Source organism: Peromyscus maniculatus, chromosome 9 (assembly GCF_049852395.1).
Source record: "Peromyscus maniculatus bairdii isolate BWxNUB_F1_BW_parent chromosome 9, HU_Pman_BW_mat_3.1, whole genome shotgun sequence".
NCBI classification, from domain to species: domain Eukaryota; kingdom Metazoa; phylum Chordata; class Mammalia; order Rodentia; family Cricetidae; genus Peromyscus; species Peromyscus maniculatus.
The window spans coordinates 25,095-40,954 of NC_134860.1; the positions used below are offsets into that span (position 1 = coordinate 25,095).

Sequence of the window (15,860 nt, forward strand, 5' to 3'; positions counted from 1 at the left end):
AGCAGAACAACCTGTCAAATCCTGGCTCTCTGACAAACTGAACATCACAAATCCTTGACTTTGGGTCTTCCCTTTAGGAACCCAAAGAAGGATAGGCCCATTGCTCCCCAGAGGAGCTGCTGAGCCCTACTCCTGGGAGGCCCAGGTCAAGTCCAACTCCTCCAGGAAGCTCCCCATCTCCTGCCCAGTAATCATTGTGCCTTCCCCTGGAACATTTATTTCTTGCTGTTTTACTTGAGACCAAATATCAGCTTCCTTCTGGGTGTCTCTGGTCTCCCTGTGCTCTCCATTCTATCTCTCTAGTAGCCTGCTCAGTCTTTTCAACATGTCTTTGGTTGAGCCCTGTAGACACTGGACAAATGCCCTAAGGGTCATGGGTATCTACACAACACTGGTGACATCTCAGATGATGACAGAGCTCTCCAGGATACAAGAGATTGTCTGAGGAAGGAATTGCTAATGCCACATGGTACAGTCCTCACCTCCCTGAAGCCAAGGTGTCCTTTCCAGATTCTCCATGGTCAAGGGGAAGAATGTGAGAGAAAGTGTCACCAGCTAGATACAGATGGAGCACTGGTTTCAACCAGATCATGGCCCCTCTCAGTGAGATGCAGAGAAAAGGATTGCAGGCTTCAGGAGCTGCTAGGGACTCCCACCCACCTGTGCTCTCTGAGGTTTACTGAGGTCCAGTGATTCCTTTCAGGTAGAGAATGGCCATCAGGCAAGGCTATATCTTCTCCAGCACAGCATTCAGGTACTTGAAATGGTACAAATGACCAAAGCTATAATTACCTTTATTTTCCCAATCCCTAGCCACCTCCCCATAAGTAACCTGTTACTGAAGAATGAACTACTGGTCAGGTTCAATGAAGTAGCCTGAGTGAGGTTTGCAAACTCACTCTGATCCCCTGAAAGTGGTGGCAGGTGGGGGCTTGCCACAACACCAATAATTATGCTGGGTTAAGATCTTCTACAACTGGGGTAGAAGACAGCAGGTGCACTACTCTTCCCTATGGACTCAAGCAATGCAATTTAGGCTAGAAGAATCTGCTAAAGGTTCCTCTCTAAGTCCTTGTACTATTGCTGTGAAGAGACATCATGACCAAGGCAACTCTGATTAAAAAAAGGGTTTAATTGTGGGCTCGCTTACAGATTCAGAGATTTACTCCATTACCGTCATGGTGGCACTGATGCTGCTGCAGCAGTAGATGAGAGCTACGTCATGATCTGCCAAGAGAGAACTGGACTACTTCTGGCCTCTGAAACCTCAAAGCCCATCCCCTAGTGACACACTTCCTCCAACAAGGCCACACATCCTAATCCTTCTCAAATGATGCCTCTCCCTAATGACTAAGCATTCAGGTATATGAGCCTATTGGGATCTGTTGCTGGATCCTAAGGTCTCCCTTGAAGGAAGAGGTGAGAAGATGTGGCATCAATGACACAGACACTGGGAGTCAATGGAAGGCAGACATCAGGCTTTATTCAATAACAGAGAAGGCCTTATATACCCTCCTCCCAGCAACCAGTCTGTGTCCCAGTCTGGTAGCATTATGTGGTTGTCCCTCGTTGGCTGAACATGATCAGGAACTCTGACTACAATCAGGAACTCTGACAGTGCCTGTTGCTAGGCCCTGGGTCAGACTCCACATGATCAGGAACTCTGACAGTGATCAGGAACTCTGAAATCAACAGTTGCTAGGCCCTCAGGCTCATAAGGAAGTAAATTATGTGCATGCTTTGGCAATTGGTTTGAGCCAATTTCCTTGACCCTATGGGCCTGTCCTACTACAGGGGTCATTCTTATTTGAACCACCACAATGCCCCTGTTTACAATGCAAGACTGATCTCATCATCAGCATAAGCCTCTAGGCATCTCTAGATGGCTCATTTGTCTTTTGTATAGAATATAATGATAAGGTTGAACATAATTCCTGTAGGAGAAAGATGCCTTTGATTTTTTGGGGAGCAACCTGATACTTCTCCACTCCCAGGTTCTTCTAACCTCAGTTCAGCTGCCATATAACACACTTCCTCTTACTTTGAGCACTCCAGAGGTCTGGTTACTTTCCTTTTTATTTCTGCATGGAACCTGACCTCCAGGCAGGTAACACATGCTGTTGAAGGTGGTGCACTTGTTACAGCTCCAGAGGGAAAGGTAGCCTGACTTGTTGGGAAGTCAGGCGATACCTGAAGCAGTGAAGGGAAGTATCCTGGATACTTACAGCTCTGGAGGGGTGGTATCTTGACTTGTTGGGAAGTCAAGCTGTACCTGAAGCTGGGGTCTGGTGGGGGATGGTCTCCCTGCAGGATGTAGCAATCCTTCTCTTCTCTGAGAGAGAGCCATTACAGCTGAGCTCTGTTCTACCCCCTTTAAGGGAGCTGCCCAGCAGAGGTATCCATTTCTTCTCCTCTCCTCCACTAAGGGAAAGTCTTAGCAAGGATATCCATTTATTCTCAGCTCAGATCCAAGATGTTACTTCTACTTTACTCTGCAAAGGGGAACCCACTGCAGAAATGTAGCAATCTGCTCAGATGCTGGCAAAAAGTTGCTATTTATGTTTCTCTCCCAAGGGGGTTTCCCAGTAGAAGTATCCATTTCTTCTTCTGTTCAGTACCCCTAAGGGAATATCCCAGAAGGGACTCTGCCCCTCACCTGAGAAAGATCTTCACCCAAAATCTTGAAAGAAAGACATTTATTTGGAAAGGAGGAATCAGGATAGAGGCTGAGTCTGCCAGGGTGGGGAAGGACAACTGAAAATGAACAGGTGGAGGGGCTTATGTAGGGCTTCTTAGGGGTGGAGTTTTTCCAGGAAGAAGATTTCCTGCTCAGGGATTGGTTGATTTAGTTGGTCAGGGGCAGCTTGGCTCTGGTTTCAGGGCCAAAGTTTGTTTCTTTTACTGGCTCTTTTTTTTTTATAGCCTTTTGGCTCTAGTTTCAGGGCCAGGGTGTATTTTTTTGACTGGCTCTGGTTCCAGGGCCAAAGTGTGATTCTTTGGCTGTGGTTTCAGGGTCAGGTGTGTTTCTTTGGTTTTTGTTTCAGTTTAAAGTGTTTCTTTCACTAACTTGGGTTTCAGACCAGGATATGTTGTGTTGTGTGTGTGTGTGTTTTTTAAGGAACTTTCTATTTATTCTACATGCCAACCACAGAGTCCCCTTCCCTCCCTCCTCCCACTGTTTCTTTCATAGGCTTTGCTTTCAGGGACAGGGTGGGTTTCTTTGGCTGGCCCTTTTACACTACAGGTGAGCTTCTCCAGAGGTATCTAAGCAACCAGTCTTGGTCCTGACACTCCTCTCTACTGTTGGGAAAGAAAAACAAGCTCCTAATGTTTATTGGAAATTCAGACTGTTTCAAGTTATCCCTATGATGAGAAGCAAGAGGGTTCAGAGCAGGCACATACACACACACACACACACACACACACACACACACACACACACACAGAGAGAGAGAGAGAGAGAGAGAGAGAGAGAGAGAGAGAGAGAGAGAGAGAGAGAGAGAAGTGACCCTGGGAACTTTCCAACAACAATCTGATAACAATTGCTTGGGAAAAGAGTGCTATCATCCCATGTCATTTGATTTCTCCGGTTTCAAGGATTGTGAACTGAACCTGATCTCTAAGCTTCCTTTATATATGCAGGCAGCTTCTCTCTCCCTGGAGTGATGTGTACCTGAGACTGTCACAGCATTAGCAAGCTTGATAACCACAGCCAAAGTTGGTCTTGGTGACATGCAGATTCCTGGGCTTTGGCCTAGACAATTTGGCCAGGCCAATAGTATAATAAGCCTTCTCTGCACACTGTTCAATTTATCAGTAAGACTCCAGTGAGCCAGGACCCCATGAATCCCCACTAGGAAGTATCCAAGATACTTATGACTGCATGTAAGCTAGGAGAGCATCCCTAACTTATACCTAAGACTTTCATGTCCAGAAGCCCAGCAATTGTTTCCAGGGCCTTGGTTCTGCTGGATTTCCTGCTGCAGGAAATTCAGGCTGGTCTATCAAATAAGAGGCTTCAGATCCCCAACTGCTACCTGTTCTGGGAGACAGAACTGGAGAGCACACAGAGCCAAGTCAGGCCATGTTTCTACATATTGCTCCATCAGCTCTCTCTCCACTGTGAAGACAGGCTGTTCTTCATTTTCATTTTTATTATTGTCTTAGAGAGGGTCTCTTTTAGCCCAAGCTTGCCTCAGACTCCTGATCATTCTGTGACTACTTCTCTGGTGCTGGCATCAGTGGCATGTCACCACACCACCATGCCTGGTAGCTCCTCTTTATTGGATGTTTCCTTCAGTGTTACCCCTTCGTGCCTGCTGACACTTTAATAACCTCCCATAATTGTCAGCTGCATTATGGGTAGAAAAAGAGATTGTTAACAGCTAACAATAATATAAATAGAATGCAGTAAGTGCTAAATGGTAGTGGAATGTGACACAGACAGCAGGGAAGGAAGGGGGAAGGACATTGTCTCCCCTCTACTGTCACAACATTGAACATTCTCAATGTTTCCTCACTGAGGGTCTCTGTCCATTTAGAAACATCAGAGATGTGTGTGTCTGTTGTCATGCACAGATCCAAGTCTTCTTCTGTATGAAACAAAACTTCTATAACCTCCAAAGCCTTTGTGGTCCCCTCCCTAGCATCATTCTGGCAGCCTCACCTTCTTTCATACAATATTTGTCCAAAAATCTCAAGGGAAACGTAGTTTTCCTTTATCATTTCACTATAAATGTCTGTGTCACTTGACAAGACTAGGTTGAGAGTTGCCTGGTATGGAATTCTGTTCTAAAAACTTTTATTACATTTATTCATCTGCATATTTATATATGTGTTTGCACACATGTGCAGAGCATGGTTGAGGTCCAATGGACAAGTTGTAGCTATTAGTTCTCTGCTCTCACAATGTTCATCCCACGGTCATACTCAGGAGTGCTGATTTTGTGAATTCCTTGGCTCTGGGTGGTGTATAGACTGCTCACAGCTAAGAGGAATGTGGATAACAACAGAAGGCAGAGATGGCGACCTGGACCAATTTTGAAACATTCAGAACATGTCATCCCCATTGGAGGAGTCTGTCAGTTCCAGTTTGGCATGGACAAGCCATAGAGACTGTCTTGCATTCACCATAATGTCTGGGCTCTTGGAAAAAATAAGGAGACAATAAATCATGGTTAGCCAAGCATCTATAGATGTGTTGGGGCATTTGGGGAGTAACAAAGGTCTTAGCAAATGTACAAATTTGAGATGATCACATTCTCTTAATCTGTTTCTCTCATGATGATTTGCTATTGGCCTTCTTTATTTCTATTATTTGTATAGCCAAAGTAAAATGAGCAAAAATCCCAAATAACTCAAATGGAATACATAGAATTATATTTATATGCATGCATCAGTTAAAGAGATTCTAGCACAAATGAGGAATGGGAAGCCAGTTGTCTTAGCTTCAGTGGACCAAGACATGCCACCCCCAACTTTGTGGCACATTTTTATTCTCTCCATCAATAAGGTCGGTCTCAGGGATATAATTGCATGTCTCTATAGGCTTGTCTGCATGATATTTACTGGCTTACTCATTTTCCAGTCCATCACCAAAACCACAGATTTTAACATGCTACATATCTATGTTTATGATCTGTCCTTCATTGGAAATATTCATCTTCAAAATGAATGTTTGCCACAGTTAACTAAAGGGAAGAAATGGAGGTGGGAGGATTTTAGAAGCTTTGAGGAAACCTCCAGTTTGCTGTATGACACTCCATAGGATGTAACAGTGTTAATTTTACATCCCCATCATCCCTAGTGTACTAAGATTGAACTTAGCACATGTATTTGCTAGGCAAGTATTCTGTCTCTGATTTGTATTCCTGGCTTGTCATTCCATTCATCTGCTACAACTACTAGAGGGCAGAAATCAAGAGGAGCTTTAACTGTCAATTTAGCCCCCATAAGAATGATCCACTGGAGTAGCTGACAGAAACTTTACAAGAGTAGACATGCTTATCTGAGAAAGAAGTGCCCAATCCACATTACACACTCTGCACAGTTTAGTCTGAGAAAGGCTGATAGTAAACTGTTATCTATCTGCACAAATGTAAGGAGAAGAAGCCATGTAATTTATCTGGTAGCATTTATCAAAAGAGCCAAGAACTATGCCGAGGATTCACATTAAAGTAAGGCATGGCGAACATAGGCTCCTTACCAATAATGAAAAATAGACAGGAAGACACATGCCACAAGTTGGTGATTGGTAGTGTAGGATGAATGAAGTCTCGGCTGGTTCCAGTGTGTCTACAGGTACTGCGTCAAAGTCAGTGCAAAATGAGAAAGTGACCCATGAAAGGGAGGAACTGAAATGAACCACCTGCTTCTCTGGCTTTAGAGATCTTAAAAGCTATGGTTTAAGGGAAATAGACTGGAACTTACAAGGATAATTGCTTCACACATTAACTCTCTGACTTACTGTGAGTCTCAGGTCAGATCCATTCCAGGAGAACTGCAGAAGAGACACACTCACCACCAGAGGCATGTGGCTTTGCTGCAGGTTCCATCCACAGACAAATGTGAAGTTTCCACTTAACACTGCTTAGCTGGTGCATCACAGGTATATCTTATCCCATCTCCATTCCCAGGTGGGTCTTAAAAGTCTGCATTTCATCTGATGGGCCTACTCTGCATTGTCATCTAAATGAGAGGTGACATAACTGCTCCAACTCTGACTTCAGAGATGCTGAGTGATGATCCTGAGCCCAGGCACACTTTGCTTGAATGCCTGGCATCCCAAACAGTCTCCCATGCCTACCTGTCCCTACAATTCTCCAGAAATATCTCTCTTTGGTTGGGTGTGATGCCGTCCACTTAATAAACGAGAAAGGCTGGAAGGACAAAAGTCAAGTGCAGGGGCCAGAGAGATCACTCATCCTTTAAGAGGATGTGTAGCTCTCCCAGAGGACCCAGAGATCAGTTAACAATCTTCTGTGACTCCAGTTCCATGTGGAATCCACTGCCCTTTCTGGCTTCAGTGTAAACTGCTTGCTGGTGGTGCATAGAAAACAGGCAAAATACCTATATTCATAAATACAAGTAAATGAATCTCAAAAAATGCAAAATTAATAGTCAAGGCAACAGCACATTAAAAAGACCATATCTCAATACGTCTTAGAGGGTTACTACCCCTGCATTACCACTGTCACTGGTGTTGTATTTCAGGAAAAGAAAGGCAGACGCTATAGGTTTCCTCATTTCTTCTATACTCCTGTAACAAATGTTCTCACTTCCTGAGATGCATTAGAAAACATAGGTGTATTTCTGAAAAATCTGATATGAATGATCATGTCATGAACATGTGTGTATCGATTCTCCATTTTTTAGAGTAGCTAGACATGTGAAGTCAGCTGTTTAACGTGGATCTTTTTCCATCATGAAGTAGATATTCATGGAGTAGGCCATGCGATTCATACCCAAGATACCATCTTGGCTTGTAACCCTGTCTGGCTGGGAACTCACAATGTAGACTAAGGCTTCTAGAACTTGCAGAGATCCATCTCTGCCTGTTGAGTTCTAAGGTTACAGGAGTATGACACCACACCTGACCACAAAAGCTACTTTCAGAATGAAGAGAATGTACAGGCTTAGCTGTCCCTCGTGGGAGAACTTACGCTGTTGGAGGAGGGATAGAGGGGTGGAGGGGAAGGTGGAAGGGAGAGGGAGGAGCAATGGGAGGTGGATCTATGGATGGTAAGTAACTTCAATAAAAAATTTAAAGGAAAGAATGAAGAGTTGGAAGTTACTTTTTTTATTTGTGAAATTACAGAAATTTGACTGAATAGGGGCTTAAAAGGGCACTTAGTATATCCAGTGTATAGCCTTAGCCAAATATAAAATCAAAGAAAGAACAAAGAACCAAAAAATTAAAAAACAGCAAAACAAAACAAAGAACAACAAAACCTAAATTCATGCAAACCCCCAAACAAACCAAAACTATTTACACTAAGAAGCATTCTCATCGTGCAGATTTAGTGCACTGTCCTACACCCTGTGGCTGGCTTTGGACACAAGTTGGAAGACAACCCTGAATTGAAATACCCTCTTCAAGACAAGTGTAGTCATGCCACTTTGGGGCTCTTAGGTTAGGCCGTTGCCAAAGTTGATCTTATGCTATGTTGGCCACTATATGATTCTGTCAGCCAACATGTGTCTATGTGCCCATTCAAGAGCAAAAAAGGACATGGGGAGCATTTGCTGCCCAAAGACATAAAAGCTCATGGTGGCATCCTTCCTAAATCATCTCTCATAACAATTCACTTCACCATCACATGTGCATGACATTGAGTAGGTCCAGCACTGGACTGGAGTGAGAATATGATACTTCCTTTGTGTCGTCTGTCTGGATAGCAGCATGACATCAACACAGTCTCTGTTGACATATCTCCCTCCACATATGAAGGGCTGAAGACTCAGTCAGCTAACAAAAATTTGTAGCAATAAACTTTCAGAGTAACTATGAGCAGAATCATACTCTTTGTCCATGTTGTTGTGGCCCTCACTGGGAACACTTGCTGGTAGATGTCAGCTTTTTCCGCATAATTCTTGGTGTTAATTTTTTTGAATCTCAAGTATCTTCTCGATGGTTTCTTAATTCCATAAGTAGTGAGTCAACAGACACATGGATCAGATTATGGATGGACGACCTGCAGGGCAGATGATATTTGCCTCACTGGTGATTTCACAACTAGTAGTACATGTCTTGTTCTGAGGAGGCCTTGATCATAGAGTAGAGAATGTCAGGGGTTCTGGTTGCCTATGGATTCCTTCAGCCTTCTCAGTTCTCATAAAGGGTGCTGTGAGAGAAGAATAGGCAATCAGATCCTAAAACAGCCTTGCTGGGTCACTGGGTAGACAAATTCAGGGCCTATTCACACATAGGAAACCAGAATCAAGGAAGAACCTCCACCCCACAAATGCCATGTTGCTGGGAATGGGATGTCATGGTGGCTCACTTGTTTATGACACTTGGTGCTCCTGCTGCAGCAGCTCTGTTGGCAGGAGGCTCTCGTCCTGAGCTGTGGATTGTTTCAGCTCATGTTGGAGATTTTCTGACCTAGAGGAGGAAATTAGTAAGGGCAGAGTCCTGGTGGGGATCCACCATGTCACCTGTCAGTCTGTGATATCACAAGAACTCAATTGTGCTGGAGAGTCAACAATGATCTTTGGCAGCAGTCATTGTTTGTACCCCTAAGGAATAAGTGTCACAGAATAGCTGGGCCTTGAATTATTTTCTGCCCTTAACAAGTATCAGATGTTCATCTGAGTACTACATGTACTGTGCTATGAGAAAGAACAGGGCTTTTTCCTACAGTCTAGAGACATCATTTAAATAAAAGCAATAGCATATTAAAGTCATACTTAACAGCACAGTGGAGATAGACAGACTGTTCATAATGAGTTTATCATCAATTACCTCATTTTTTTTCCTTGTCCAATTTCTGTTTATTTCTTTCTAGGCAGGGTTACAATATGCATCTCTGGCTGACTTGATCCATGTTCTAGGATGGCTACAAAGGCCACAGATTTCATGCCTGTGCTCCCAAAAAGCTTGAATTAAAGACATACACCATCACACACACCTGTCCTTATTCCTGATTTTAATTGATATTATTTTATTTTTCTCTCCATGTTGAACAATGCTGTCACAGATTTGATATAGAAATTCAAGTTGTGTTCCTTCTATTCCTTTTTTAGAGGAATTACATGAGAAAGGATGGTAAAGATCATGATGGGGAAATTTACAGAAACTTAACCAAGCTCAAAGGAACTCAGGAGATTTAGACTGACAGTTGTGGAACCTGCATGGGACTGGACTAGAGCCTCTACATATGGGGGTCAGTTATGTAGCTGGGTCTCCTTAAGAGGCCCCTGACAGTGTGATCATCATCTATCCCTGGTGCATGGGTTGTCTTTTTGGATCCCATTACCTATGGTTGGACACCTTGCTCTCGCTTGATAAAGTGGGGAGGGACTTGGTTCTGCCTCAACAGAATGTACCAGGCTTAGCTGTCCCACCATGGGAGAACTTACCTTGTTGGAGGAAGGGATTAAGGGTGGGGGGAGAAGATAGGTGGGGAGTGGGAGGAGGTAAGAAACAGGGAACTGTGGTTGGTATGTAAAGTGAATAAAAAATAATTTAAAGAAGACCATCTCATTTTTATACATAGACTTAATACAACTTTGCAAACTGTACAGCTGAATAAGATCATATGAAATGATCAGGCCTCCTGCCCAGAAGGCACCTTGCACCCAGGAAATATGCAAGATGGAGCCTGTCATGTTAGAGCAGCATTTCTTGAGTCATGTGTCTGAGAACATTGTCACTGCATGGTCTCTGGCAATAAACAAAAGCAGCTGTGTTATTCTTAGGCCTACAGCTGGTAATACTACTTCCTGGTAGTCTGTTCCACAACACTCTGTGAAGGTTCTGAACAATCCTCAGCAGAGACATCTGCCTGGGTTCATCCTGCCAATGACTAAACTTATTATATTCCCAGTACACTTTACATGGGAAAAGTCCAAACAATGAAGACAGTCAGTGTTACATCAAATAGTGACAAGGGTGTGATCTCATCCCTACAGGTGATATTCCTGAATAAATATGTAATTTCAATATGGTGACACACACCTTTAAATCCCATCATTTGTGATGCATAAGCAGGCAGAGCTCTGTGAGTTCAAGGAAAGCCTGCTGAGAACATACCAGAGATATCAGAAGGGAGAGATGGGGACACAAGTCTATATACACAAAGATTATCAAACATATTTTTTGCTGGACAGAAGTTCTTGTTGATGGGACCAGCATAATACTTTGAGTTCTGAGTTGGTCTACCCCTGCTTGGAGCAGGGAGTCTTACTGATAAGCAAAAGCCCACCAAGGACAGAGAGCCCTAGTACAGGGGACCCAATTGGATCCATACCCCAACTTCAGCTGGGTTCCTACCTCATCTAGGAGACAGTCAAATGATGCTGCAGCTTTATTGCCAAGTGTTTTTGCTGTGTGACCAGCTCCCTCTGCTTCAGCAAGCTCTGAAGTCCCTCCTCCATTCTTTGCTGCTTCTGTTCATTAGAAGATTGTGTCCTTAGTGGAGGGTTGAGTATAGTATAGTCAATACATTCCACACTAGTGCAAGCACACACAGAGCATCCCAAGAGCTTGCTGGTCACTAAGTCTCACCAAATTTCAAGCTCCTGGGGACATGAGAAAGCCTGTTTCAAGTTCATAAGACAGAGACTGACAAAGAGAGAAACCCAGTCGTCTCCTCTAGCTGTCATCCACATGCAATATGCATGGCACTCCCACATACCTCCATTACACACACACACACACACACACACACACACACACACACACACACACACACACACACACACCACCGAGAGAGATAGAGAAAGGGGTGAGACGAAAACAACAAAGTGATAGAGGAGCAGTTATCTTTAGAATAAGCACACCAGCCTTTAGGAAAAGTCCCAAAACTCAGCTTTCCATTTCTGGGAAATAAAATGGCCTAGGGGAGCACACTGCTTGGTCAGTCTATGTGGAGATGGATAGAGAATTTTTTACTCATAAACTCAAGTCTGTGTATAGCAATCCTCCCATCACAGTGACAGGTAGCTGTGTGATGAGTGATTGACCTGTTTCCCCCTTTTGACTACAGCTTCAAGCAGAGCATCAGGAATTGCATGCCAATGACCAAGATTCTCAGAGGAGACTCACTTCCCAGAAATACTAATGCACAGACACAGAATGAACAATTTTATGTCATGAAGTGGATGGACAGATGGGTGTTTGGATGAGGAAAGTGATGAGATAAAGCACAGGTGTCTGGAGGGGTAGACTTGGTAAGGTTACATAAGTAAATGGTGCTGACCTACTGTGACCCAGCTGCCTGTCCCTACCTGCTCTTGCTGGTTCTGGAGGTCACTGGTCTCTTCTTGATCCTTACTGAGCACTTGCAAGAAACCTAAGTGGTGCTTCAGCAGGACCCAATCTTCCAGTAGGTTCTCCTTCTCTTGCCTCAGCATGTCCAACTTTTTTTTGAGCTCTCTCTGCTCCATCAGGAGCCGGCTCTGCAGATCACTGGAAACACTCCAAATAATAAGACCTTGCTAGCTACCTCTGGTCACCCACAACACCATGCCTCAACAACCCACAGGAAGATGTAAACCTTCAAAGTAATGACAGTGGCACTCAAGCCCAAAAGCAGAGAACAGTTATTTCCTGCAAGAATCAAACTATTTCTGAACCCCCCCCAAAAAATAACAGGAATTCATGCACTTCCATAAACAATAGGAGTACCCCCATCTTTCCTAATCAGTCCGCTGTTATGAGGAAACACCAGCAGGTAATGTGCAAGTACACTTGGGGAAGTAGGAGACCCTGAGGATGCATAGATCCCACAGCAGTCAGCTCCTGACACAACCCTCTTGTGATGCCAATTGCTCTTCTAACTAGTGGTTATCAGTATGTGGGTTGTGAGCCCTTTGGGATCTAAGGAGCCTTTCACAAGGGGCACATATTAGATGTCCTAAGTAGACATTTACATTAAAATTTTTTTAAAGATTTATTTATTATGTATACAGTGTTCTGCCTGCATGTATCCCTGCAGGCCAGAAGAGGGCACCAGATCTCATTACAGATAGTTGTGAGCCACCATGTGGTTGCTGGGAATTGAACTCAGGACCTCTGGAAGAGCAGCCAGTACTCTTAACCACTGAGCCGTCTCTCCAGCCCTACATTAAAATTTTAACAGTAGCAAAATAAAGTTAAGACATCACTACAAAATAATTTTATGGTTGGGGTCATCACAACAATGAAAGAATGTATTGAAGTGTCACAGCATTAGGAAAGTTAATAACCACTGATCTAGAGGCTACTGAATGACAATATGGTGCTAGAGGAGCTAACAGTCTCTTTAACCCTTAGCAAAACTGACTAAAGAGAAATAAGTCCAAAAGCTGCTTGCTAATGCTGCTGGCTAAGAAGCAGAAAAACTAGAAGCAGATCTGCAGACCCTGCAGTCCAGAGACAAAGAAAATCAGAGTTGGCTATTGCATAGCAGTTGGGGTCTCTGCCAAGACGAGCACTTACCAAAGGAAGACTTTCTCTTTGGTCAGCTCACTGAGCTTCTGTGAGGCCTCCAAATTCTCATTCTCGAAATTCTGCAGGTCTGACATGACCTGCTGATGTTCCATCTTGAGCTTTTCATAGAAAGGATTTGGCCTGTGGTAGGGCCTGGACTCAGAAGCAAAGAATTCCATGAATACAGGCCTCAAGGATCACATAAATTCAATGTGTGTTCTATATTACTGGATTTAATGAGATGCCACAGCCTGGCTCCTATGTACTGGGACCTCCAGCTGCTTATGACACTTGCTCTTCTGGTCCCAGGCCTGCAGAGGCAGGGTGTTAAGAGGGATGCAGCTGGGACTGAACGAGCTCCCTCAGGAGTCCTGCACAGCTTGGTATGGAGTTCCCATGAGTCTATCACAGGTCTGGGCTCACCAGAAACTGTGATGTTTCTGCTGTCTCCAAATAAGAGATGCTCATTCCAGGGTGCTTATATTGACATGGAGGCTAAAATCACATCATGAGCATTTCTGAGGATGGGACTCAATATTATGACAGCTTCATAAATTCCCCCAGGGCATTCCTAGTTGGCACCAAGGTGAACACACTGGCAAAGTGCTATGCTGCTCAAAATGGGGCTCCCAGTACACCATGTAGACAACACCTAGATACTGAGACTCAACCATAGACCATTGATTGCAGGGTGAAGAGGGACACATATGCACAAACACACAAACACAAAGATACAGAAAGATGGAGGAGAGGGAGAGAGAGGGAGACAGAAATGGAGAAAGTGTCAGAGAGAGAGAAAATGAGAGAGGGAAAGGTGATAGAATGCTCTCATGAGATGCCAAGTTAATGCATGCAATTGTGTCATCTCAGAGAGGACCAAGAGCAGCAGACATCAGTACCAGGCCTTGCTGCCACATATTAAGATGTGGAACCAGGCCTCTCCAGCTGCTATTAGAAGCATCCAGCACACAATGTCTTACCAGGCAAGTAAAAAGAAAAATCACAGCATTCTCACACTAGCCACCACTTGATAGGATCTCTCCAAATGCATGCTGGGAACTCACACATTACTGCCTCCATCCCTGAGTTATGTGATTCAGGCCACAGGCTCTGGTTTTCATTTGGAGGAAGCAGAACAGTCTAATGTCCCCATCTCACTCCTGCCCATATGTCAGGTTTTGCTTCAGGGAAGCTTTTAGAGAAATGGTGTTTGGCAAAGGGACACCGTGAAGGTGCACCCAACCTCCCAGAAGCCCGTTTCTTAGACAAAATAAACTAAGGGTGATATTGTGGAATCAAGACAGTCACCATGGAGTTTGAAACAGTAAATACCTGTTGTCCAAGGATCCTTCGGTTACTAAGATGAGGTGATCTCTCAGATCATCCCGTTGGGCAGTCATCACCTGGAGCTGAGTGGTCAGGCTCTCCACCTTCTGCTTCACCTGCCTCTTTGAGAGCCTGGTTGGAGTGGGTGGAGGCTCCTTGGAGGTCCCTGTGGGTAGATGAACACAAGTGAACTTGTACTGTGACAAGACATAGAGAATGAACAGATCACCCTGAGACCTAAGAAGGTGTTTGAGAAAGGATGTAAGCAAGCAATTCAGTGACACCCTAAAGAATTTTGCCCTGGATTGAGATGCCCCTGCCAGGGGTCTCAGGTCTCCCATCTCTCTGACAGGAGATAGGTGTCTCAGCCAGCTGATTTCCTCTGCTCTTTTAGCACATGCTTCAGGTAACTAAGGAGAGAGCTTCCTCAGGCTTATTAACAGCTCTGGACTCTGTGTTCAACTTGGATGCAGAGTTCACTAGACTTAACTTTCAAAGCCAAGATAAAATTGACACAGTCCACAAGCACTCAGGTCATTAAAGATGCATAACTATCCTGACAGGTCACTCTAGCCACATGGCAAAAATGGAGAAGCCACACAGGGGCAGAATACGGTCACCATCCTTACCAAGACTCCTCAGTGACAACGGAGGGTCCACAGAGCTGGTGGGCAGTAAATAAATGAAGCCACTGAGGATGAAGTACATTGATGACCTGCTTTTTGCTGGGCACACCACCTCCTACCCTAATACTGGCCCTTTTTGTCCCCTCTCAACCCCTGCCCTCCTGTAGGACTGAAAGCCAAGAGCTCCCAGCACAACAGCTTTGGCCTTACTTGCTCCTGACTTCTGGGACAGACAAATTGCTCTTCTGGGATCCTTGAATATCAGGAGCCATGACAAGCAGGGAAGTCCTGTTGGTTCCCAGAGACTCCTACCTCCTGTTTCCCATTACTGGAAGATTCTGCTCAAGCCCATGTCCGGCAGGAAGATCCCAATTTCCTGCCCAGAACTTACTGTACCATCTTCTGGACCATTTCTTTCTTGACTTTTTACATGGAGGCTGAAGGCCAGCTTGTGTCTGCCTCTCTCTGCTCTCTCTTCCCTCTCCTTTCTTTCGACGCAATAGACTCCTGAGTCTTCCCAACATGTTCATGGCTGAACTGTAAGGGCACTGAACCAACTGTCCAAAGGCAGTTGGTGTTGCTACAACACAGGTGACATCAGAAAATATTCTAAGGTCTCCAGGATACAATCGAATGTCTAGGCATGAGACCCCCTGATGTCATGGGGAACTGACATTGCCTCCCTGCTAATCAGATGTCTTCATAACTCACCGGAAGTCAGGTTTCCCATTCTAGGAATCTCTCCTGGGACTCAAGAGAAATCTTTCAGCACCCTT

General features: G+C 44.4%; 1 protein-coding gene across 1 annotated transcript; it reads right to left on the reverse strand.

The window, feature by feature from the left end:
• Positions 1-7,782: 7,782 nt before the first annotated feature.
• Positions 7,783-15,732, reverse strand: LOC107400137 (disks large homolog 5-like). The gene is made up of 7 exons (XM_076544077.1): positions 15,476-15,732; positions 14,465-14,624; positions 13,142-13,285; positions 11,950-12,130; positions 10,994-11,109; positions 9,003-9,103; positions 7,783-8,843 (listed from the first exon to the last, which is right to left on the reverse strand). The coding sequence occupies exons 1-5, from the start codon at positions 15,612-15,614 to the stop codon at positions 10,999-11,001; spliced, it is 735 nt and encodes a 244-aa protein (XP_076400192.1). The 5' UTR covers positions 15,615-15,732; the 3' UTR covers positions 7,783-8,843; positions 9,003-9,103; positions 10,994-10,998.
• Positions 15,733-15,860: the final 128 nt, after the last annotated feature.

Coding starts and splice junctions, on each gene's coding strand:
- LOC107400137 (XM_076544077.1), bottom strand. CDS start 15,614: ATGAACATGTTGGGAAGACTCAGGAGTCTATTGCGTCGAAAGAAAGGA. Junction 14,625..15,475: donor ATGGTCCAGAAGATGGTACA/GTAAGTTCTGGG, acceptor ATCTACCCACAG/GGACCTCCAAGGAGCCTCCA. Junction 12,131..13,141: donor AAAGAGAAAGTCTTCCTTTG/GTAAGTGCTCGT, acceptor GAGTGTTTCCAG/TGATCTGCAGAGCCGGCTCC.